This window comes from Chiloscyllium plagiosum, unplaced genomic scaffold, assembly GCF_037043375.1.
Source record: "Chiloscyllium plagiosum isolate Xiang-an unplaced genomic scaffold, Cpla_swu_hap1 HiC_scaffold_22, whole genome shotgun sequence".
Taxonomy (NCBI): domain Eukaryota; kingdom Metazoa; phylum Chordata; class Chondrichthyes; order Orectolobiformes; family Hemiscylliidae; genus Chiloscyllium; species Chiloscyllium plagiosum.
This window is the reverse complement of record NW_028270160.1, coordinates 10,283,177-10,309,110: the sequence shown is the minus strand read 5'-3', so window position 1 is coordinate 10,309,110 and position 25,934 is coordinate 10,283,177. Positions and strand designations below refer to the sequence as shown.

The 25,934-nt window shown below is 41.9% G+C and overlaps 1 protein-coding gene across 1 annotated transcript in view; it reads right to left on the bottom strand.

The window, feature by feature from the left end:
- Positions 1–25,934, bottom strand: part of LOC122561324 (ectonucleoside triphosphate diphosphohydrolase 4-like) — a 98,225-nt gene that overhangs the window by 18,375 nt on the left and 53,916 nt on the right. The window contains exons 5-10 of the mRNA XM_087998736.1: positions 21,312–21,462; positions 19,326–19,429; positions 14,601–14,660; positions 10,507–10,661; positions 2,803–2,969; positions 632–956 (exon numbers count right to left, since the gene is read on the bottom strand). Of these exons, the coding sequence (XP_087854862.1) occupies positions 632–956; positions 2,803–2,969; positions 10,507–10,661; positions 14,601–14,660; positions 19,326–19,429; positions 21,312–21,462 (962 nt within the window). The remainder of the gene's footprint in view (positions 1–631; positions 957–2,802; positions 2,970–10,506; positions 10,662–14,600; positions 14,661–19,325; positions 19,430–21,311; positions 21,463–25,934) is intronic.

The following is a 25,934-nucleotide window of genomic DNA, read 5'->3' as shown; positions in this document are numbered from 1 at the left end:
AGTAAGTCAAAAGCTGGGAATTCTGCAGTAAGTAACTCACCTCTCGACTCCCCTGTCTACCATTTATAAGGGCACAAGTCAGAAGTGGGATGGGATACTCCCCATTTGCCTGGATGAGTGCAGTTTATTCAATGCTCAAGAAGCTTGACACCATTTAGGACAAAGCAGGCTGCTTGAGAGGCACCCACCTTCAACACTGACCCTCACAACCACTGATGCATAGTAGCATCAATATGCAATGCAGTATCTCACCAAGACCTCTCCAAGAGGACCTATTGGAGTTGCTATCTCTACCACCTAGAAGGACAAGATCAGCAAAACTTGCATGTTTCCCTTTACGCCTCACACCATCCTCAATTGAAACAATTCCTTCATTTTCGCTGGGTCATCATCTGGAATTCCATTCCTAATAGCAATGTGAGTGTACCTATGCCACACAGACTACAGTAGTTCAAGAACATGTTTCATTGCCAACTTCTCCAGGGCAATTAGAGATGGGCAATAAATGATGACCTAGCTAGTGATGGCCACATTCAGTAAAAACACATGGCATCTGAGCTATATATATTATACACTGGATTTTACCAAACAATTTTATGACCATTTGAAAAAATATACTAGATTTCCGTACCTTGGCTGCTTTTGTGTATTTAACGCCATCATAGTGACCTCCCATGCGCAAGACGTCTTCAGTACAGTAATAAAATTCAGAGAATCCATAGAATTCACTATTATGGAAGTCAATGGGGGATTGATAAACCCCATTGAGGGACATGTTTGCCTCATTCCCTTTGTTCAGGAGTGGTTTTATTAGTTTGCAACACTCATCAAAGTTCCCAGCACCTCTCAAGTGCATTGTCTGTTCATCCTTTTGAATGATGTCGGTTGTTTCAATTGACAGGCAAGGATCAAGGTAGGGGCTCTCTGCACTGACACCCATATATTGGTCAAGCAACCTGCAAGAAAGGTAACCACTTTAATATTAAAATCAAACTCTCCAGTTACTTAAATCACGTTTGCTCTCTCTATCATTTATTCCATTTGGACTGTATCTCAAATAAATGGCATCTATCTCAATTTCAAAGTCATGTTTAGCTTAAGAGTCATCGAGTCAGAGGGACGTACAGCACGGAAACAGACCCTTCGGTCCAACCCGTCCATGCCGACCAGCTATTCCAACCCAATCCAGTCCCACCTGGCAGCACCTGGCCCATATCCCTCCAAACCCTTCCTATTCACATAACCAACCAGATGCCTTTTAAATGTTGCAATTGCACCAGCCTCCACCACTTCCTCTGGCAGCTCATTCCATACACATATTACCCTCTGCATGAAAAAATTTCCCCTTAGGTCTCTTTCATGCCTTTCCCCTCTCACCCTAAAACTATGCCCTCTAGTTCTGGACTCCCACACCCCAGAGAAAAGACCTGGTCTATTTATCCTATCCATGCCCCTCATGATTTTATAAACCTCTATAAGGTCACCTCTCAGCCTCCAACGCTCCAGGGAAAACAGCCTTAGCCTATTCAGCCTCTCCCTATAGTCCAAACCCTCCAATCCTGGCAACATCCTTGTAAATCTTTTCTGAAGTCTTTCAAGTTTCACAACATCTTTCCAATAGGAAGGAGACCAGAATTGCACGCAATATTCCAAAAGTTATCTAACCAATGTCCTGTACAGCTGCAACATGACCTCCCAACTCCTATACTCAATATTCTGACCAATAAAGGAAAGCATACCAAACGCCTTCTTCACTATCCTATCTACCTGCAACTCTACTGTCAAGGAGCTATGAACCTGCTCTTTGTTCAGCAACACTCCCTTGGATGGTTTTAGACGGAAAATTTGGAAGCATTTTTATATGTCCTTAGCTGATGTCTTGAACCCATGTGAGTAATGATTAAAAAATACAAACCACCTAAACTGTAATTACAGCTTTACTTTTTAACACCTCAAAAATCTGCTAAATCCTTTTCAACTAGATCACAGCCTGTAAATCAGTCCAGATATTTATTATTACACTATATAAAAAGATTTTGAACCATTCATTTCCTCTTATTTGATCCATCATTTGCAATGCAGACAATGAGAATTACTAACTCAATTCACTTTATTTGCTGGTGGTATGTGGGTGTTGCCTACTGGCCAGCATTTATTCCTTGTCCCCAGTTGGCCTTGAATGCTGAAGTGCAGAATGTGGTGTCAACTTCAAAATATTTAGTTTTGCGATAAACTTATTATGAAACAGAGTTTTGCTGCAATTTATATATCCACTTATTAAATAATATCCACTTAGAGTACTGATTTATCTTTGGGCATATACAAGTCAAAATATATTCATATTCAACTACAATAGTGCTCTATAAAAGCCTGTGTGAGGGAAAGATACCATTTAAGTATAAACTTCTTTCTCTTACAGCAATATACTGCATAAGCATTACTCTGCTTTTCAGTGGGCTGTGTTTATGGATTCCTACATACTCCTGCCCATTTCTCCCCTTATTTTTCCCCATCTCCCTCTTACACATTGCTATCTATCTTCTAATACATCAGTCATCAACTATCAGCACAAACACCAACTGTTTGACTGCAAAGGTCAGACAGTCTCATCTCACTGATGGCTATACGAATGCATTTAAAAACAAGAAAGAATAGATAGAAATCAGGATCAGGAAACTGCCATGATTCTTGGCACAGAGATCACTGCCAGCATGCTGCCTGTATCTCAAGTTGAGCTGTTGGATTTGCTATCCAATTTTGGGGTTCCAAAAGTAAACTACTGCGCTCTGATGTATAACATACCTATTCGTGGCAGTGGTATTATTGAAAATTAGATCTTCATAGAGTTGTCGTGCATAATTCCCACCGAATCCCAGGAAGGTAGTTACGTATACCCTGTACACATGTTCAGTATGATGCAAATCACAGCCGAGATTGAATTCAGCTAGTAAACCTTTGGCAGCTTCTTCCTGTAATCATAAATGTGCAGCTTAATTGAAGTTAATTGAATGCACCATGGGAGATGCATACAAAAATAATCTTTTAAGTACCTTTTCTCCTCCCTATGCCACCCAACCTGCTAATGTGATGTTCCTGTTCAAGGAGGCAGTGAGACAGAAAGCTGGAAACTATAGGCCATTCACCTAACATCATTGGAAAAATGCTAAGGGTTCATAATAAGGAAGAAATATTGAGATGTTTTGAAAAGCTTAATGTAATCAAATAGAATTAACGGAATGTGTTTGACAAATTTGCTCGAGTACTTTGAAGGTATTAAAAGCAGAGTTGATAAAAAAGGAACAGATTTTCAGAAGACATTCGATAAAGTGCCACATAAAAGGTTATTGTATAAGATAGGAACTCACAGTATGGGGGTAAATGGATTTAGGATTGGTTAGCAGACAAAAGATAGAGCAAGATTCGTGGGCCTTTTCTGGTCGGAAAGCCTAGTGGATTGCCACATGTTTGAGGCCTAGGCTTCAATTATTTACTATCTGTATTAATGACTTGAAGGAGAGGGACAGGATGCAATGTATCCAAGTTTACTGATGATTCAAAAACATGTTGCAGGGAGGACATGAAGAACCAGCATGGGGATGTAGATAGGTTGCGTGAGTGGACAAAAACACGGCAGATGAAATTTAACGTAGCAAAGTGAGAGGTAATACAGTTTGCAAGGAGGAATCAAAAGACAAGCTATTATTTAAATAGAGAGAGACTCAAAAAGATTGCATCACAGAGTGATCTGGATGTTCTTGTGCACAAAAAGCAAATTAGTGTGAAGGTAAAGCAAAAAAATTAAGAAGGAAAATGGAAATTTGGGTTTCATTGCTCGGAGAGTGGGAGTTTAGAAATAGATGTCCTGTTACAAATATCCAGGTGCTGGTGAGGCTGCACCAGGAGTGCGGTGTACCGTTTTGCATTTAAAAAAGGACACACACACTGGAGGCAGTTGAACATGCAACATTTTCAGGGGGCTTTTCAGGGTGGGTGCTCAAAAGATGTTTCCACCTGTGGCAAAATCTTGAACTCAGGGACAGACTCACAGGGGTCACTCATTCAAAACTAAGAAGCAAAGGAATTTTATCTCCCAGAGGATGACTGGAATTTTTCAGTCCTAGAGAGTTGTGGAGGCTAGACCACAAAGTATTTAAAGAGCGGTTAGATCTTGAAATATGAGAACTTGGCACAAAAGAGGATTTGAGGCCTGGGGCGAATCGGCCACGTTCTTGTAGAATGAGGGGGTAGTATTGAGGAGACGAATATACGATTCCTGCTCCTATTACATGTTCTGTTCAAATAAAACCTCCAGAAAACATCCTCCCATCTTTCCTTACAGTAGAAACCTAAAGTATAAAAAGAAATCCTTTATTACGTTATGAATGAAATTTATACTCCCAGTGAAGTCCATCACTGCTGGGAATGGAACAATTTTCCAATCTTTGCCAGTGCCATCAGTATCAGCCACTTTTCACCTGAAGCTCGGAGAAAAGTTTGTCCAACTACATTTTTGTTTAAAAAAAGGGTTTCAAAGGTGATTTGTTTAAATCGAGAATTTATTTTTAAATAAAAACTGTGTTTCTATTTAAATTCCGCTCATAATTGTTGTCAACATTTCTGTAATAAACCTCTATGTTTACATTTATACTGAAAAGCACCCATGTAAACTTGTTACACTGGAAAAATACCCTCTTCCCAACGGTGGTGTTGTGGTGCTTCTGTTTCTCATCTTCCAACCAGTTCTCTACAGTCAGTACTTTGGGCTCTGACAGTTTTACCAACTCTACTGCTCGCTTTCTGAGTTGTCTCACACATTGCAATTTAATTATAATATCACAACTGTGGTTACACTTCAATAGCGTACTGCATTAGACATAAAAGCAATCTGGGATCTCCTGAGGTCATGAAGAGTGTTACATAAATGCAAGTTATATCTATCAATCAAAGTACAGGTCAAGGTGCTTTGCAAGGAGGACAGAATATCCGACCACAAACGAAGGCTCACTTTATGCCTTCATTAGACTAGGACATGATTTAACCTTGCTTCATCTGAAGTCACTGGTCTTCAGTTCCTGTGTATAATGTGACAGGATTTCAATCAGCTTCAAATGAAGTGTCTGCTGTGTGACCATTTAACCTTCAGTACCAATGTCTCCCCCCAATGTTGTGCCTCAGTCAGTTCAAGCTTTGTGTTGAATTAATTCACTGAATAACTACGTATGACCCTGGACAAAACCTTGAGTTGGAATATTGCTATCTGTAGACAACTAGTTCAAAACAACAGTAAAGGACAATTGTCAGCAACAGCTGAGGGAGCAGTTCTTATCACACCTGGCAAAAATTGAGAGCTATTATAATCAACATTCTTATAGTTCAACAGACCACAAATTTTGTTGTTTTTTTTCCCCAAGAACAAATATTTACACAGCAATCCTTATAATTGAAGGGAAACTTAGCCCAAAGTGGCTGGTTGCTCTTCAGCCAGAGAAAAATGGAGCCATTATCAAGGGAACAGAGACTAAGTTAGAAATTACTGGAAAAGCTCAGCATCCTTGATAAGTATGTACCTGACAGACAGGGAGGAAGCGGTTGAGCGAGGGAATGGTGGTTTACTGAAGAAGTTGAATCTCTTGTCAGGAGGAAGAGGGTAGTTTATGTTAAGATGAGACGTGAAGGCTCAGTTAGGGTGCTTGAGTGTTAAACGTTAGCCAGGAGAAACCTAAAGAGAGCGTGAAGAGGAGCCAAGAGGGGACATGAGAAGTCATTGGCAGAGGAAAATCCTAAAGCTTTCTATAGGTATATCAGGAATAAAAGAATGACTAGGGAAAGATTAGGGCCAAACAAGGATAGCAGTGGGAAGTTGTGCATGGAATCTGAGGAGATAGGGAAAGCGCTAAATGAATGGAAAAAGACAATGTTGTTGAAGAGAATACAAGCTACTAGATTAGACGGGATTGAGGTTCACAAGGAGGTGGTGTTAGCAATTCTGGAAAGCGTTAAAATAAAAATGTCCCCTGGGCAGGATGGGTTTATCCTAGGATTCTCTGGAAACCAGGGAGGAGATTGCCTAGCCTTTGGCTTTGATTTTTATGTCATCATTGTCTACAGGAATAGTACCAGAACACTGAAGGAAAGCAAATGGTGTCTCCTTGTTCAAGAAGGGAAGTAGAGACAACCCTAGTAATTATAGACCAGTAAACCTTACTTCGGTTGTGCGTAAGGTGTTGGAAAAGGTTGAGAGATAGGATTTATAATCATCTCAAGAGGAATAAGTTGATTAGGGATAGTCAACATGGTTTTGTGAAGGGTAGGTCGTGCCTCACAAACTTTATTGAGTTCTTTGAGAAGGTGACCAAACAGATGGATGAGGGTAAAGTGGTTGATGTGGATTTCAGTTAGGCTTTCAGTAACGCGTTCAGTAAGACCCCACAATAGGCTGTTGCATAAAATGCGGCGGCATGGGATTGAGGGTGATTTAGCAGTGATTGAGGGCATAGAAAGATGAGTTAGTAAATTTGCGGATGACACTAAGGCCGGTGGAGTTGCGGTTAGTACTGAAGGATATTGCAGGTTACAGAGGGACATAGATAAGCTGCAGAGCTAAGCTGAGGGGTGGCGAATGGAGTTTACTGCTGAAAAGTGAGGGGTGATTCACTTTGGAAAGAGCAACAAGAATAAAGAGTACTGGGCTAATGGCAAGATTCTTGGTAGTGTAGATGAGCAGCATTATCTCAGTGTCCATGTACAGAGATCTCTGAAAGTTGCCACCCAGGTTGATAGGGTTGTTAAGAAGGCATACGGTGTGTTAGCTTTTGTTGATAGAAGGATTGAGTTTTGGAGCCACAAGGTCATGCTGCAACTGTACGTAACTCTGGCGTGGCTGCACTTGGAGTATTGCATACAGTTCTGGTCACCACATTATAGGAAGGATATGGAAGCTTTGGAAAGGGTGCAGAGGAGATTTACTAGGATGTTGCCTGGTATGGAGGGAAGGTCTTACAAGGAAAGACTGAGAGACTTGAGGCTGTTTTCGTTAGAGAAAAGGAGGTGGAGAGGTGACTTAACTTAAACATAAGATATTCAGAGGGTTAGATAGGGTAGACTTTATGAGAGCGCCTTTTTCCTTGGATGGTGATGGCTAGCACGAGGAGACAGCTATAAGTTGAAGAGTAATAGATATAGGACAAATGTCAGATGTAATTTCTTTACTCAGAAGAGGGCGTGTGGAATGCACTGCTTGCAACAGTAGGAGACTCGCCAACTTTAAGGGTATTTAAATGGTCATTGGATAAACATATGGATGAAAATGAAATAGTGTAGGATAGATTGGTTCCACAGCTCGGCACAACATTGAGGGCTGAAGGGCCTGTGCTGTGCTGTAATACTCTAGATCCACAGTTCTTTCGGTTTTTTAATCTAGGGAAAGAAGCTTGGAGGCAGGGACTTGAGAATCTTCCCAATGTGTCATTGGGGGATTTTTCTGCTGGTCCTTTACGGAATGTTAGCTACAAAATGGGACAATTTGGGAGCCAAAGATGTCAGAAGTTACACGGATATGACAGAACTGTGTGCCTTCAGCATGCGCCAACTATTTGGATGATTGTTCCAAGCGCCAAGGAATGAGCTAAGGATAAATTATAGGTGGGCGCAAGTGAGGACACTATCAGTTGTAATAGAGTGGAAACAGGAGGAGAAGCCATTGCAAATGATTTTCTGTAATGATCAATGTTCCCTCTTATTCTTGTCACTGCTTGCAGCCTCTGAGGTCACAGTCATTTCTTCCAGAAGCAGACACCATGCATCAATTCATGAAAAAATGTGAACCGAGTCTCAATGGCTGGGTGAGGAAACATTGGTTATGGCAGGAATGGAAGTAGTCAACTGCATTCTAACCTAGAGGGGGGGGAGATGGGTGACTGAAGAGGATCACGAGAGGTGTGGGTGAGGAGGAGACGGGGGAATGGAGAAAGTGGAGTAAAGTGGTATAGGTGGAGATGGAGAGTGGTTGGTGAGGGATGGGTACACTGGATGGGTAAGAGAATGGGCAAAAAGCAGGAAAGAACGAACATTGTTAAACCTGATCCTGTCTTTCAGCTGACATCAATACAGCAAAGGCCACTGTGTTTACTGTTGGTACTTTGTTTTCCTCCCGCGATCTGGGAGAAGCTACAGTAAATGGTAATGAACTGTTGCTCAACATCACGTTGTGCCCAGTAGTTGGCTCAGGGAAGATGAGCTAATTGCTAAACATTTCTGCTGTTCTCCTCTTGCCAATTAAGTCGTAGAAGATTACCATGACTGGTCTCCAACACAAAAGTGAAATACAATAGAGCGAGTTCTGATTTCAGTGTAATAGTCCCTCATAGCAGCAATAGAAAACTCAGTATTACTTTAGCACTGAACCTTTGAATTACAGATTTGATCCTAAAGAGTCCCACGCCAGGAAGTGTATTAAGCCAGCAACATAAGCGGGTAACTAATTGGTTTCCAGTGCATTCTCTTCATGAAATAGAGATAATTTACCATTTTTTAAAAAACCTTTTCGGATGTCAACTGGAGGGTTTTGTATTGAAATTAGTTGTTTGCCATAGTACTTCTGCCACATGATGACAATTTGCTGTCACTGAAGAGGGACATTTTTGAAATGTTATTTTCAATGGGATGTGGGAGCAGCTGGCTAAGCCAGAATTTATTATACGTCATTAACTGCCCTAGATAGTGGTGGCAATCTGCCTAAACCACTACATTCGGCAGTTTGGTTGTACAAAAGAGATTTGTGTGTTTATAATTGACTTGGTCATGGTTACGAGAGAACTAAAGTTCCCCATAATGCACTTTGCAGGTACAGCAATATCGGAGGTTGAAAATGAGACTTTGTAATAGTAACAATTTTTGTTCATGTAAGCAACTTTTAAAGGTAATATAACTTTCCAATATGCATCACAGGAACATTAATTACTAAATTTATTCACTCACGGAATGTAGGCATCTCTGGCTAGGCCAGTAACTATTGCCAATCCCTAATTGCCCAAAGGGTAGTTAAGAATTAACCACATTGCTGTGGGTCTGGAGTCACATGTAGGCCAGACCAGGTAAGGATGGCAGCTTCCTTCCCTAAAGGACATTAGTGAACCAGATGGATTTTTCTGATAATCAACAATGGTTTCATGGACATCATTAGACTCTTAATTCCAGATTCTTTAGTGAATTCAAATTCTACCACCTGTCATGGTGGGATTTGAACCTCGGTCCCCAGAACATTAACTGAGTTTCTAGATTAAGTCTAGCGATGTTACGAGGTCATTGCCTCCCCTACTTGATAATGAAATGAGGAGAAATTAAGATGGGAACCAAAAACTTGGTCATTAAGGCACGATTCAAGGAGCACCTTAAAGGAATCCAGGTATAGAAGGAAACAGGTTTAGTCAGGGAATTGCAGTGTATTGTGTATAGACAACCAAAGGCTCATCTATATTCAGTGGGGGAAAGAAAATTGAGAATACACATAAAGCCAGAGTTAGAGAAATGTTAGTTTCAGAAGGTTGTAGAGTTGAAGGAGAATACAAAAAAGGGAAGAGATGAGGCTATGGAGGGAACTGAACAAGCAAAGTAAAATACTGCACATGCTGAAAATCTGAACTCAGTGCAGGAAGTTCAGAAAAACACTCAATCGCTTTGGCAGCATCTGTGGTGAGACTACAGAGTTAAACAATCAAATATCAACTTCCTTGAGAACCAAGGATAGAAATGTGCTGTGTAATACGCCACGGAAATCTGTAGGTATGGAAGAACAAAAGGGAAGGCTTAGTACAGAGTACAGGGCAGAAAAGATTAAATAACAAAGATGTCATAGTGCAAAAGTCAAAAGGGGTGGTGGCAGTTGTAGTGAAGAAACAGAGTGAGCATAAATTCCCAGCTAATGAAGGAAAGTAGAAGCAGGGAAAGCAAATTATTACTAGCACATGGCAAAAACATGAAAGAGTTCTTGGTCTGGAGCTGAACTCAATGCTGAGTCCAGAACTGCCCGTGGGAAGACCAGAAACGTTAACCAATTACAGTAAGACACAGGCAGGAATGGCCATGGGTGGAGGTGGCAAATTTCTGTCGTCATGTCTCAAACCCCAGGCCCCTTGCTGATGCATCAACTAACTAAAGGGCAATTCAACACTCTGGAAGTCTAGTACCGCCTGACACGGCTGTTCTTCAGGCAGGTATATACAGCCATCCAATTGCACAGGGAAATCATAATTGAGTTCAATCCTGACCTTGCTGATTCCTACTGCTTAAACACCTTCCAACAGGAATCAGTGCACAGGATTTAAGTTGGGTTGTGAGAAAGGGTTGATTTTGTTTTATTTTCTGTAGGTTGGAAAACAGTTTCATGCATCAGAGTGTGACAGATCATTAGAGGCAGGGAGTCTTTGCAGTTTGTTTCTTGCAACCACTGACACAATCTAAAAGCCATCCTATTTATTAAGAATAATTGATATAAAATGTTGTTCTAACCTGCACTGGTGAGGTAAAGCTTACAGGATTCGTCACCTCATATGCAATTTGAACAGAAGCTCCACCCATGTCCAGTATGCCAACAGTTCGCTTGCGAATCACAGGACCTTGGTTAGGATTGCTGGAGACAGTCACAGCAACACGTGCATCATTATCTAAAAACAACAGGAGAGCAAATGAATGAGGCTGCGATTAGGTCAGTGACGTCTTCAAGTCTGATAAAGCATTGTAACACAGCACAAACAACATTTTTGAAATATGGGTTCACAGGATATGGGTGTGACCATGGTGTAAAGGAAACTTACAGCCCAGGAACAGGCCCTTCGGCCCTCCAAGCCTAAGCCGAAAAGGTTGTGATCACTTTTCATTGCCCACCCTTAATGACCATTGAGCAGGTGGTGTTTAGTTGCCCTTTTGAACCACTGTAAGTCATGTAGGTATACCCACAGTGCTATTAGGAAGGGAATTCCAAGATTTTGACACAGCGACATCGAAGAAACAGCGATGTAGATACAAATCTGGATAGTCGCGTTGTTTCCAAACATCATCTGAACTTGCCCTTCTGTGTGAATGGAAAGTGCTGTCAAAGCAACCTTGATGAATTTCTGCAGTGCATCTTGTACACACTGCTGTCATTGTGGTGATGAAGACTAGATCTGCTGGAAGAGTTGCATGTCAGTAGATTGCTTTGTCCTTGAGGATACTGAACTTTTAGTGTCATTGTAGTTGCACTCATTCAGACAGGTGGCAAGATTTACATAACACTCCTGACTGCGTGCCTTGTAAGTGATGGAAAGGCCTTAGAAAATCAGGAGATGAAACATTCACTGCAAGATATCCAAACTCAGGTCTGTTCTAGCCTAACACCAACCTTTTAACTGCTCCTATTCAGAGGATCAGATCTCAATAAATAAGACCATTTTAGCCATGATATTCATCTTTCCAACAAGCTGTCCCATCCAAGACCCTCCTATATTCTTTTACGAGTGTTGAGGTGAGAAGGAATAGCCTATGGCAAGAGGAAGTGGGGGAACAGTTGTATAACCACTAGTGAAAAATCAAGTACTGTGTAATTTGCAGAAAATCAAATGCCAGGATATTGATCGACATTTTGTTTATGCTGCTCAGCTCTGACCAGTTGAGAGTTTCCTGTGACCTAGCATAATGGAAAGAGTTCATCTAAATCTGTCCTTGGAACATTCAGTTCCTTTCTCAATCAGATATTTTTCCAGATACTTTTTAAAGCCAAAATGCAACAAACATAACGTCACCCAAATTCATTTCAAATTCAGACTGAAGGCAGCTGAATTGTTCCAGGAGTTACGTCTAGCATGGTTAGACTGGGGACATTAATCCAACACAAATGAAACTGCGTTCTCTCTCACCAGTATGTTAAAAGATTTTGAAAGCAAAATTATGAAAAAGATTATACAATTGAGGCTCAAATTCCCTGTGTATTAGGTTAAGCCACTTAGCAGTACAGAAATACCATTGAAAAGAGGCATGTGTCCACATGTTCTCATCTCGCATTCAGTAGGACAAATGCAAGAATGCCAAATTTCCACTGATCACAACAATTTATAGTACAGGAGAAAAGGGTGCTGACTGAAAGCAAATCAACTTTGCCTTGTACAGACTTGATCATAAAGTATTTAAAGAGGTCAATAGATTTTTGAAATATTGAGGAGTTGAGAGCTATGATGACCTGTTGCGCATGAGGAGTTCAAGTCTGGGACAGATAAGCCATGATCTTGTTGAATGGCAGGGTAGGCCTGTTTGGCCAAATAAGCTTATGATTGGTTGAGTGGTATTATCCATATGCATACCAGTTATTGACTGATTGCCTTATTTATATCACTGAGGAAACATGTTATTGATTCAAAGAACTGCAATTGCTGGAAACCTGAAACAAAAACAGAAATCACTGGGGAAACTCAGCAGGTCTGACAGACCTGTGGAAAGCAGAGCCAATGTTTCAGGTGACCCTTCATCAGAACAACCACCGATGAAAGATCAATGGACCTGAAACATCAACTCTGCTTTCTCTCCATCGATGCTGCCAGAACTGCTGGGTTTCTCCAGCAATTGCTGTTTATGTTCCTTCAATTGTTTGTTTATAGCTGGTGTACAGACCGTACTCATCAAGCCGGTACTTGCAAAACCTAAACTAAAATGTATAACATTTGATGTGGTTTTGCGAATGGGCTGAATAATATGGATACAATAATAGCTACATGACAACCAATGTAAGGTATTCAGTCAAGCTCAGAATGTGGTAATTATGCTTGCTAGAGCAACACATATGCAGGGAGCCATAATCTGTGCACAAAAGGAACATGTTCATGACTTGGGAGCCTCTAGTTAACCATGGCAATACCAGTCAGAGATGACCTGCCAACTCATTAGCACCTTTTTCTCCTTAATGAAGTATAACATGTTATGATAGTTTGAAATTTGGCATTCTTGCCTTTGTCCTGAAGAGTGCAAACTTATATGGAATCGATTTCCTCCTTTTAGCAACATTCGAGAAGGTTAAATGATGATTTCGTTGCGGCGTTTAGGATTTTGAAAAGAACTCAAAATAGTAGACAGAGAGAAACATCTCCTATTGGTGTTGAAATCTGAATGGGACAACAGAACATGAAAATCAGTGTCTGGTGCTCAAATGTGGAACTCTTCCAAAATGAAAACTCATCTGTATTAGTTTGATCTCTAACAGTTAAACCCAAAATCCATCAGTTTTTGCTAGTTGGGAATATAATTTTTTTTTAGAAAATTAATTCACAGGATGTGGGCATTATGGCTGGGTCAGCATTTCTTGTTGTCCTTGAACCAAGTGGATTGCTAGGCTACTTCAAAGGGCAATTAAAAATCAAACATACTGTGAATAGGTCTGGAGTCACACATAGGTCAGACCCAATAAGGACAGCAGTCTTCCTTCCCTAAAAGACATTACTGAACCAGGTTTATTACAATCGATTGCTCCATCATCATTATTAGACTTTTAATTCCTGAAATACATCGATTTCAAGTTTCCCATCTGCCGTAGGATTCAAACTCATGTCCCCAGAACATTAGTCCTGATGGAAAGGCATTAGACTTTTCCAATGCTGCTAGATCTGCAGAACTTAGTCAGCAATTTCCGTTTTTGTTCCCCAGAACATTACTTGGGTCTCTGGATAACAGAGAAAGTGAGGACTGCAGATGCTGGAGATCAGAGTCGAGTGTGGGGCACTGGAAGGGGACAGCAGGTCAGGCAGCATCTGAGGAGCAGGAGAATCGATGTTTCGGGCATAAGCCTTTCATCAGCCTGACCTGCTGGGCTTTTTCAGCACCACACTCTCTGGATAACTAGTCCAGTGACAATACCACTACTCTATAGCCTCTCCATACTGATCGGAGAATGATCTCACTGAATAACAAAACAAGCTTCAAGGGCTAAATAGCCAATTACACTTCCCTACATTCCTATATCCAGAATATTGTTTACCCTTTCAACTCAGGAATTGAAACTAGTTGACTGCAATTACTTTTCTTTTGAGTAACTGAAAGACTTGATGTACAATTTGAGACAGACGTGTGAAATTAGGAGCTTCTGAAAGGATGTTGGTGGTTGTACGAACACTTCCTGCAAAAATAACTTTTTGGAGACAAAAATAAAGCAGTAAACATGAAACAGAAACCGGCCAAATGAGAACGAGGAAGAAAACAACTTACATTTAGGTAGCACTTGGTAGAAAAAACAAGTACCTGTAATCCAAAACACCTCGGGGGGGGAGCAAAGGACAAATGGCTGAAAGAAGGAAAGATGCATTGAGATGCGGCATAGTTGATGTGTTTTTAAGATGGCTTTAGAAAACAGGAAAGAAAATTAGGCCAGGAAGGAGGTCTGGGCAGAAACCTCTAGAGAAAAGGGGGATGGAGAGCTGAAATATATGTCACTGATAATGAAGAAAACACAAGGTGGAACAAAGACACGTGCAACAGGAGTTAAGAATTGATGTAGACTAGAACAGACAGCAGGGCTATGGTTGGGCTACAGAGATCCACAACCAACCCATTAAAGAAACAAACATACTAATGGGTGAACTCACCATCTTCAATGTGGTCAAATCTACCAAGAACAAAATTGATTCCGATCCAGGCGTAGACTCCTGTCAAAATAATTCTACAAATCAGCAACAACATTAATCAAGTGAAACATGTGAGTGTGTTTCAGAATACTAACCCAGGGTTGGGGAAGCTGAGGCTGTTTATCCTGGAGCAAAGGAGCTTGTGGAAAATCTAATGATGCTCCTGTTAATTAATGGTACAGGGACTTCAGGGATTTAACTGTTTGGGCAAGAGATGAGGGAGGAAGTGGGGGTGCAGGGAATGTGGGGAAGAACATTTTTAAGCAGAGATTAGAAATGACAAGGGTGCAGAAATGATCAATGGTATCAACAGGAAATTGGATGGAATGCAAAGGAAATTGTGTTGGTTATTGGAAGGTTGAGGTCTATGAAACTGCATCTCCAAGATGGAGTACTTTGTCATGGAGAGTAGCGAAGATTTGAGACAGAATGAAATGTGAGGCAAATGATGTAGTCTTACTGGTTGTGCACTAGTTTGATCTGGTTTGCAGGAGGTTTGCTACAAACTTAGCTGGAATATGTGGTCATTTGCAACTTAACAGCAAGCTTTCACCTTCAGTCCCTTCCATCAATGAAGTCTCCACCTTATAGGATCAAATACCAGTGCTGGTGAAATGTAATACATGCAAAGGGATTTTTCAGTGTGCTTTAGAGTCCACTGACTGAGTAATTGGACAATCTGACCAATTGCAATGAAAAGGTTTTGTTAAAGTACAAGTAATAATGCTTGCATTTAAGCATCGTCTGACATTCTGTCAGTTTCTAGAAGGCTCTTTCAACGGAAATCCAACACACAATGAGAGGAATTTCAATTGTGGGGGAAAAAAAACTGCAACTTTTTTTTTGTTTAATTCAGTCTATTCTGATCATACTTTACAAACGGAACCCTGTAAAATCTGAAGATTTAATCAAGTTTGGCTGCAGGGGTGGTTAAATTACAGAGATAATTAATCATCGCTCACTGATATTTTGAACAATGGTGCAAGGAGTTAAATTTATACACGATTATATCTTCATGTAAAAAACCAAAAGGAAAATCTGAAAGCTACCAGAAACAAAGGTTTCCTACAATAAAGCACATGCATTTGCACAGCTTCAGCAAGGGGCAATTGTGTTGCCTTGGTACTGCTGACCCAGATATCAATCAAGTTCATGCGGAGGTGTAGTGAAGCTTGCAGTTCTCGGAGTAATTTGCAAGAACATGGTGCATAGGACTGATGTAGTGATGGACTACAATTCCCAGCTCACCAAAACTATCGAATACTTGCTGGCTGTCAACGATATGACAAACATCACTGATTTGAATTTCTTTTTAACAAGTGTTTTGTAATGTCGTTGCTCTGTGGCAACAAACTCATGGCCTCTTACAACTACATAAAGGAAACAAAGTCAAGCTGGGATAGGGCCCAGACCATCCCAGTGTCTGCATAAATAGGCTTTGTACAGCATTTAAGGCCTTCCATCCTCATCTCTGTACTACTCTTAATCTCACAGAAACAACCTAATAGGCTCCTGTTATCCTGCAGTTTTGGTACAAGTGATTATTTCTCAAGTAGGAAGGAATATAGATGTAGTGAATGTCAAAAGGCTGCCTAACTAGGGAAAGAATAATTTTGGGATGAACATGATAGCATAGTGGCGATCTCATTGTGTGCAATAATCAAGAGGCCCAGATTCAGTAGCAGGGGGATATGGAAACACACAACCTTCTGCCTTAGAGGGGACAGCCACTGCAGTCACAAAGATCAAGACTGAGCACAATCAACAGATATTCACATTTTCACAGAGCAATCAGTGGGAAAACAGTGAAGGGCAAGAGGGCTGTGCAGCCTATGGTGCATCAGGTAGGATTACCCACATCAGTACAAACTGTATTAAATTTAGGACTTTGGTCATGGCTCATCTGCCCTGATTTGACACTATGCCATGCAGCATACCACACCTCTGTGCCTTCAGTATGGCACCTGTAGCTTTCAATAAAACACAGTAATAATTTCAGGCGTGTAACTGGCTAACACTTCATATTGGGGCAGATACTAAATGAGTATTTTGAATCAGTGTTTACTGCGGAAAAGGACATGGAAAATCGATGGTGACATCTTGAAAAATTTCCATATTACAGAGGAGGAAGTGCTGGATGTCTTGAAACGCATAAAAGTGGATAAGTCCCCAGGACCTGATCAGGTGTACCCTAGAACTCTGTGGGAAGCTAAGGAAGTGATTGCTGGGCCTCTTACTAAGTTATATTTGTACCATTGATAGTCACAGGTGAGGTGCTGGAAGACTGGAGGTTGGCTAATGTGGTGCCACTGTTTAAGAAAGGTTTTAAGGACAAGCCAGGGAACTACAAACCAAAGAGCCTGATGTCGGTGGTGGGCAAGTTGTTAGAGGGAATCCTGAGGGACAGGACGAACATGTATTTGGCAAGGCAAGGACTGATTACGGAGTCAACATGGCTTTATGTGTGGGAAATCATGTCTCACTAACTTGATTGAGTTTTTTGAAGAAGTAACAAAAAGGATTAATGAGGGCAGAGCAGTAGATGTGGCCGATATGGACTTCAGTAAGGCATTCGACAAGGTTCCCCATGGGAGACTGGTTAGCAAGGTTAGAATACAGGGAGAACTAGCCATTTGGATACAGAACTGGCTCAAAGGTAGAAGACAGAGGGTGGTGGTGGAGGGTTGTTTTTTTGGCAGGAGGCCTGTGTCCAGTGGAGTGCCACAAGGATTGGTGCTAGGTCCACTACTTTTTGTCATTTATATAAATGATTTGGATGTGAGCATAAGAGGCATAGTTACTAAGTTTGCAGATGACACCAAAATTGGAGGTGTAGTGGACAATGAAGAAGATTGCCTCAGATTACAACGAGACCTTGATCACGATGGGCCAATGAGCTGGGAAGTGGCAGATGGAAGTTAATTTAGATAAATGTGAGGTGCTGCATATTGGAAAAGCAAATCTTCGCAAGACTTATACATTTAATGGTAAAGTCCTAGGGAGTGCTGCTGAACAAAGAGACCTTGGAGTGCAGGTTCATAGCTCCTTGAAAGTGGAGTCGCAGATAGATAGGATAGTGAAGGAGGCATTTGGTATGCTTTCCTTTATTGGTCAGAGTATTGAGTACAGGAGTTGGGAGGTCATGTTGCAGCTGAGTCTTTTCCCTGGGGTGGGGGAGTCCAGAACTAGAGGGCATAGGTTTAGGGTGAGAGGGGAAAGATATGAAAGAGACCTAAGAGGCAACTTTTTCACTCAGAGGTGGTACATGTATGGAATTAGCTGCCAGAGGAAGTGGTGGAGACTGGTACAATTATAACATTTAAAAGGCAACTGGATGGTTATATGAATAGGAAGGGTTTGGAGGGATATGGGCCAGGTGGGACTAGATTGGGTTGGGATATCTGGTCGTCATGGACACGTTGGACCGAGGGTTTGTTTCCATCCTGTACATCACTATGACTGTATTCCCCAGACAGATCAAGTGTTAATAGTCTCTTCTATAGGTCTGCGAGTAGACACACAAATACACACACACACACACAGCCACAGTGTTGTGGCTCTGCGCTCCAGGAATGCAACAAACATACACATTTGCATTTTAAATTACAAAACTATTCAAGAATTCGACCAGAGAACCTTGCAAACTGGATTACGTGTCAGAACTAATTTAAGAAGTCAAATACAAAACACGAGTGAAACTCTAATTTCATGCCTGGCTATGTTTGACCTTTGCGACTGTGCCACGTGAAATATTTGCAATTGTTCAGCTTTCATGATTCATATGCAGAATCTGTGCAAATGTCCTGATCTGCATTGTGTCTAATGAGAAATGTAAGCATCATAGTGACTCTTTGCGAGAGATAAATAATTTCAATTACGTCAAGAACCGACTGTTAAGCGCACTTTATTAAGCAGTCCCAATTTAGGGACTATTATTCAAGTCAATGCCCTCGGAACTGGAGTAGGTCATTCAGCACCTTGACAGCCTGTTCTGTCATTCAGTTACAACATGGCTAATCGGTAATTTTGATTCTGTAGCCGTCAACATGTTAACCTAACCAGTCTCAGATTGAAGGGTTTCAATATACAGAGTACCTCCTGCAAGCAGGAGAGGCTGACGTCACCAATCGGAGCCTGGATCTGTATGTCTGTGCGAACTCTACCTACATGCTCATGGATGATGTCTCTGACACCCAATGAATTCTCACCACCTTCACTCTACATACTGCTCTACTTGAAGTTCAGCCCCCACCACTCACTGCTTCACATGGCATTGCTCCCCTTACTCCCTTCCCCCCCCTTGCTAACACCCTCTTCCCCCTGCACCAAACCGCCCAAGAATTTGAGAAAGCTGGCTAAAACCGGGTCTTTTTCTGTTCACCCTTTAAGGGCACCCGCAGAGCTGACCAGACCATCCAATAAGGGCGACCCTACGAGTTGCCAATGCCGTGGAGAGTTTTTATTTAGATGTTGGTTGGTTGGAGAATGTAAAACATTACTGAAGGACTCTTGTGCTGGGGTGGCAGTGCCGATGTCTTCGGCCGGAAGATTAGAGTACAAATCCCACCTGGTCCGGATGTGTGTTGGAACGTGTCTGAACAGGTTGATTAAAAATATCTATAAAATGTATTTGGCCAGGGCCCAATTTTGAGCTGAAATGCTGATTGGATGCACCATAAAACACACCTTCTTGTTTACCAGAAATCACCTCCGCATGGGACTCAGAAAACAGGAAGTCAAATTCGACTGGCACATCAGTGTATAGGTCCTCGAGAATAGCATTCTGTTGCCTGGAGAGATTAAAAACAGTTTAATTCAGGTCAGATTTTCCCCCTCAACATAACTAATAATGAATTAGTAATTAATTATTAATTAATTAAATAAACATGAATCAACTGATTAATCCTGAAAATAAAATGAAGTGCTTATAGCACTGAATAGCTCCAGTCCTTCTGGTACATTTCCATTAGAATGTAAGCAGCCACAGTCCAGATACAGAGTGCCAGCCTCTAGATGGGATCTTCAGTGGGGGTATAGCTCCCCATAACAGGAGGCTCAGCTTACCCAGTCCCCTCTTAACTGCTGTGATATCAATGGGCAGACTCCAAATGGGAAAACTCCATCAAAACATGGAAAGGCCACAGTCTAATGTCTTCCAGCTGAAGAGCATCAAGGTGATGGACAATGTGTAGAAATCCTTGGGTTGTGTACCTGATACTGAATGCATGCAGGAAATATCACTCAGAATGCAACTGTATTGAGGCATCTCAGAGTGAAACATGCTCTACAGAGAAAAGTTAAATTTCGTTGAACTTGCAATAATGTTCAATATTGGAATGTGCGGTTCCAAATTTTTATGAATTAACCTACTTTTGGATAAGGAAATTAAACAACACCAATGAAAAACAGCTGAGATACCTAACTGGGGTACATGGCTAAGATGGGGAGTCCTGATGAAGGGCTTTTGCCTGAAATGCCGATTCTCCTGCTCCTCAGATGCTACTGACCTGCTGTGCTTTTCCAGCACCACACTTTCGACTCTAAGATGGGGATTTGACAGGCTTTAAAATCTGAGCATGAGGGTGAAGTAGAGGAACAACTTCCATTCCTCGATGAAGCACTCTTCCACTGGGCATTCTGCCTTTGTTGGCACAGCTGTGGCCCTCGGATGACACACACCATTTCATGGTGAAATAGAGAATCTCCCTTTCCTTTTGGGAAATCTCCAAGAAAGAGCACAGATTGGCATTGCTTTTGCTAGACATTGTGCGAGCCTACATTACCTTGTTAAACATACGCTGAATTCGAATCTGCATCTGAAGATCGAAAGACAGCTGCTATCAAAAAAAAGTTGAACTGATCATAAATATCACATGGGACAGCTCAGAGAGGAAAGGCTTTATTTTTAATAAAGTTGGAGTGCAGGTTTAGGGGGAGGTGGCGAGACAGACTTTGTTTTGTGTGAAATATTGTCAGTGCTGAATGTGGTCTCACAGGATGGATACTTGCAAAGTAGCCCACAGGCCAATGTGCAGTTACAGGCCCTTTGCAATAGGTACACGCCCCACAGCCAAATTCAACACAGTCCAACAGGGATCCAACTTAAAGGACCTTCAAGTCAGCAACTGAAATCAATGCTCAAACAAAACGTTCAACTAAAAAACAACCCTGGTAGAGATATTTAGTCTGTGTTACAGTGAATGGGAAATTTTCCAAAAATAAAATCTATAAAACCCTGCACTTCTTTTCTTTTTTCTAAAAGATCAAATTGCGACCAGACCTGATAGCACAATTGGAAAACTCATTCCCTTGTGTTCTGTATTTGCCAGGGAGTTCCCTGGTTCTGTCACTAGTCTGGGCGAAATCATACATCTAGCTGACCTCAGGTAAGGTAGCAGCAGCAGATTGTGTTCAGGGAGAGTTGGCAAGGTGGTAATGTCACTGGATGAGGAAACCATGCAAACTCCACACAGGAATCAAACCTGGCTCCCTGGCGCTGTGAGGCAGCAGTGCTAACCACTGAGCCACCGTGCCACCATTTCTCTTTTAAACATGAACATGATCAGCAAAGGTCTAATTGCACACATTGCACACCCGATTAACAGTCAAATGTCAAAAGCATATTCAAATTGAGAAACGCCTGTGAAATTCTCCGAATTGCGATTGCAGTACCTTTCTGGTAACAGCCTCATTCCAGCAGTACACAGGATGTATAATGGTGTCTCTTTGTGCTTGGTAACAGGAACATGTGTGGCAGCAAACTGTAGGAGAGGACGGAGATAATCGCTGGCTTTTGCTGGGGAGGAGGCCAATGTCGAGATACCTGCAAGAGTGGTGCAACAGATGTTCATCAAAAGGTTCATTAGGTTTTGGAATGTTTTTTGTAAGAGGAAATAGGAGCAGGCAGCCATTCAGGCTCCTGACACCGCCACACCATCGATTTTTGAGACAATTTGTAACTCAGACTGATTATAAGTATGTAAGTTAGCTCACTGAGCTGGAAGGTTAGTTTTCAGATGTTTCATCACCATGCTAGGTAACATCATCAGTGAGTGTCTCCGGTGAAGCACTGGTGGTATGTTCAGTCTCTCTATTTATAGGTCTTGGTTTCTTAAGGTGGATCCCATCCACCTTCTCTTGAAAAGAAAAAAATGGAAATGACATCACCCACCTTAAGAAACCAAGACCTATAAATAGAGAGATGGGACACACCACCAGTGCTTCACCGGAAACTCTCTCTGACGATGTTACCTTGTATGGTGACGAAACATCTGAAAACAAACCCTCCAACTCAGGGAGCTAACTTACATACTGACTGCTCTGCTATTCTAGATCATGATGTTGACATGCTGGTGTTGGACTGCGGTGGACAAAGTCAGAAGTAAGAACAACAGGTGGTAGCCCAACAGGTTTAGGTGAAAACACAAGCCTTCACAGTGCTGCTCCTTCATCAGGAGAAGTCACTTTACCTGACAAAGGACAGTGCTCCAAAAGGCTTGTGGTTTCAAAACAAACCTGTTGAACTGTAACCTGGTATCGTGCGAATTCTAGATCACACCTGATCTGCAGCCTCAACACGGATTTCCTGCACCATATCTTGTCCCTTTTCATTATTTAGAAATTGATCAGTGTCTGTATAGTACAGACTACTTCCACCACCATCTGTGGGAATAAATATCCAAAACTTCACTACAGACTGCATGAAGGAGCTTCTCTCCATCCTAAATGGTGTCTCTATGACTGCATCCTCTGGTTCAAGATACCCCTAGCCAGGGCGGAAACTTCCTTCTTGCATTTATACTTTTGAATCCTACAAGACTTCTTTTTGGGTGGGAGAGTCCAGAACTAGAGGGCATGGGTTTAGGGTGAGAGGGGAAAGATATAAAAGAGACCTATGGGGAAACCTTTTCATGCAGAGGATGGTACGTGTGTGGAGCTGCCAGAGGAAGCGGTGGAGGCTGGTACAAATGCAACATTTTAAAGGCATCTGGATGGGTATATGAATAGGAAGGGTTTGGAGGGATATGGGCCGGGTGCTGGTAGGTGGGACTAGAGTGGATTGGGATATCCAGATGAGTTGGACTGAAGGGTCTGTTTCCATGCTGTACATTTCTATGACTCTATGATGAAGACTTTTAAAATTTATAATGAGGTCAACTCTAACTTTTTAAAACTCCAAAAAACACAGATCCAGTCTAATCTATCCCCAATTATGGTACAGTACCACCATCCCATGGACATTTCAAGTGATCCTTTGTTGCATCCTTCCTTAAATCGAAGCTGTACACAAGACTCCAAGTGCAGTCTACATAACTACAGCTTTACCTAAGCGAATCCAACCCTCTGTGCCTCTGTACACAAATCCTCTCACAATGACAGGCAACGTAGCATTTGCTTCTCCATTCACCGGGATGACAAATCTTCAATGACATTCAAGAAGCTTGACAACATCCAAGGAGTAAGGCTGCTGCTGCAGTTATACAGGGCCTTGGTGAGGCCATGCCTTGAATCGTGCGTGCAGTTTTGGTCTCTTAGTCTGTGGAAGGACATTCTTGCTACTGAGGAAGTCCAGGGAAGGTTCAGCAGACTGACTCCTGAAATGGAAGGACTGACATATGAAGACAGACTGGATTGACTAGGTTTGTACTCACTGTAATTTAAAATTAGGGACATCTCATAGAAACAAAATCCTGAGGAGACTGGACAGGCTAGATGTGGGATGAATGTTCCTGATGTTGGGGAGTTCCAGAACACGGGTTACAGTCTAAGAATATGGGGTAAGCCATTTCAGGATTGATACACGGAAGAATTTCTTCAGAGTGTTATGAACCTGTGGAATTCTTTCCCAAAGGAAGTCACTGGGGCCAGTTCCTTCAATATATATTCAAGAGGAAGCTGGATGCGGCTCTTGAGGCTGTAGGGAAGCAGCAGGAATGGGATACTGAGATTGCATGATCAGCATTGATCATACTGAATGGTGGGGTAAGTTCAATGGGCTGAATGGCCTTCTCCTGCAGCCATTTTCGATATATCTGAGACAAAACAGTCTGTATGCTTGGTAATCCCTATCCACCAATCACTGCCTTTGCTGCCAACACAGTGGCAGCAGTGTGAACCATCTGCAACAAGCCACCAAAGCTCCATAGATAGCACCTTCCACAATGCAACCTCTACCATGCCAATGGCAAAGGCAGCACATAGATAGGAACCATCATTTGCAAATTCTCAATTCACACATCATCCTGACTTGGAAATATCTCACTATTCCTTCACTGTCATAGAATTAAAATCCTGGAATCCTTTCCCAACAGCAATGTCGTACCCCTCCACAGTGGCAGCTCAGCACCACCTTCTCCAGGAAAGGAAGGGAGGGATGGGCATCGCATGTTGCTCTGGCCAGCAACACGCCCCTTGAATGAATGAATAAAAATGGCTTGATGCACCTTCATGATGGCTTTCAGTGACTTGTAAGCATGGACAGCCTTCAACAGCAGCAGTACTCATACTGTTGTTTTTCAAAACTTATATAAAAAAGCCTCCAGCAAAGTGCATAGCTGCTGTTTATAACAACTTCTGTTAGACTGCATTAATACAATGGACATTGAAGAAACTCTTCAGAGGGTCGGTGTGGACTTGTTGGGCCGAAGGGCCTGTTTCCACACTGTATGGAGTCTAATCTAATCTACATACGTGAAATTCTTTCATAGTCAGGATTCATAATTATTGTAACCACAGGAGGGCAGTAAAATTACATCATGCTCAAGGATACACAAAACATCTAAATAAAAGCAAAATCAAAACAAAGTACTGGAAATACTCAGCAGATGTGACAGCATCTGGTTTTAGATTACTTACAGTGTGGAAACAGGCCCTTTGGCCCAACAAGTCCACACCAACCCAGGTCTCTGGCGCTGTGAGGCAGCAGTGCTAACCACTGTGCCACCATGCCGCCCACAATGCAACCTCTACCATGCCAATGACAAAGGCAGCACATACATATGAACCATCATTTGCAAATTCTCAATTCACACATCATCCTGACTTGGAAATATCTCACTATTCCTTCACTGTCATTGAATTAAAATCCTGGAATCCTTTCCGAACAGCAATGTCGCACCCCTCCACAGTGGTGAAAGAAAAACAGTTAATCATGTCAAATCCAATGACTTCTTCAGAATAGTCCACCTGTTCTGTGTTTTATAGACAGGATGCCCCTTCACTGCTAACTCACCTGAAAGAAAACACAGCTCAGCTTATTTAAGACACTATTAAATTACAATTTTAAAACCAAAAATACCTAGCACTGCTTTTGTGCTTTATAAGATAAGCTGACATTGACTCAGTGATGGTTAAAGAGTCTGAAGATCACATGTCAAGTTCCAAAGAGATATGAGCACATCAGCTTTGCCAGACTGACACACCAATGTAGTACGAACAGAGACTGCCCTCTCTCTCACAGCAGCTTATGGGAGGATATCGAGTGTAAAATTGGTATCCAAGTTTCTTCCACATTGCATCAGGGACTACATTTCAACACAATTATATTAGTAGCAAAGTGCTTGGGGATGCCCTGAATGGAAGAGAGAATTTGTGTACTAAGTTTTATGAAGTGAGAATGTTCCAACTGCCTTTACAGAGAATTATGTTTTCCTCAGTGTAGGCAGTGCTCTAACGTAGGAAATGCTGCAGCTGATTTGCACACAGCAATCTCCCACAACCAGTAAGGGGACAATGACCACACCATCCATTTGAGAGATGTTGATTGAGGGGTAAATACTGGGCACAGCTTCAAACAGAATGCCTCAAAATCATACCTGTAAGATCTTTTATGACCCCCTGAGAGTTTGGGCGGTGGGGGGGGGGGGGGAGGAAAGAGAGAAAGAGAGAGGGAGAGAGAAAGAGACACAGAGAGGGAGAGAGACACAGAGAGAAAGATTGAAAATTGCATCCAAATAGTACTCTGAGCTTGTACTAGGAGTTCTCTTGAGCTGGAGACATGGAGAAAGGTGACACCTGATCCCGTAAGAGGTCACACAGTCACTTAAATCTGCCAACTGCAGCAGCAGTTTGAGGGATGGTATATAATTAGGAGGAGTTTGTGGTCAACTGGGAATGTCAGTGGATTTATAATCCAGAGGTCCCAGGCTCAAATCTCAGCATGGCAGTTGGCGGAATTTGAATTCAATTAGTAAATCTGGAATTGAAAAGTAACTTAATGATCAAGAAATGCTGTGATGGCTGTTAAGACCCTGCCTAGTCATAGGGAAGGATTTTTGCCCTATCTACCCGGCCTAC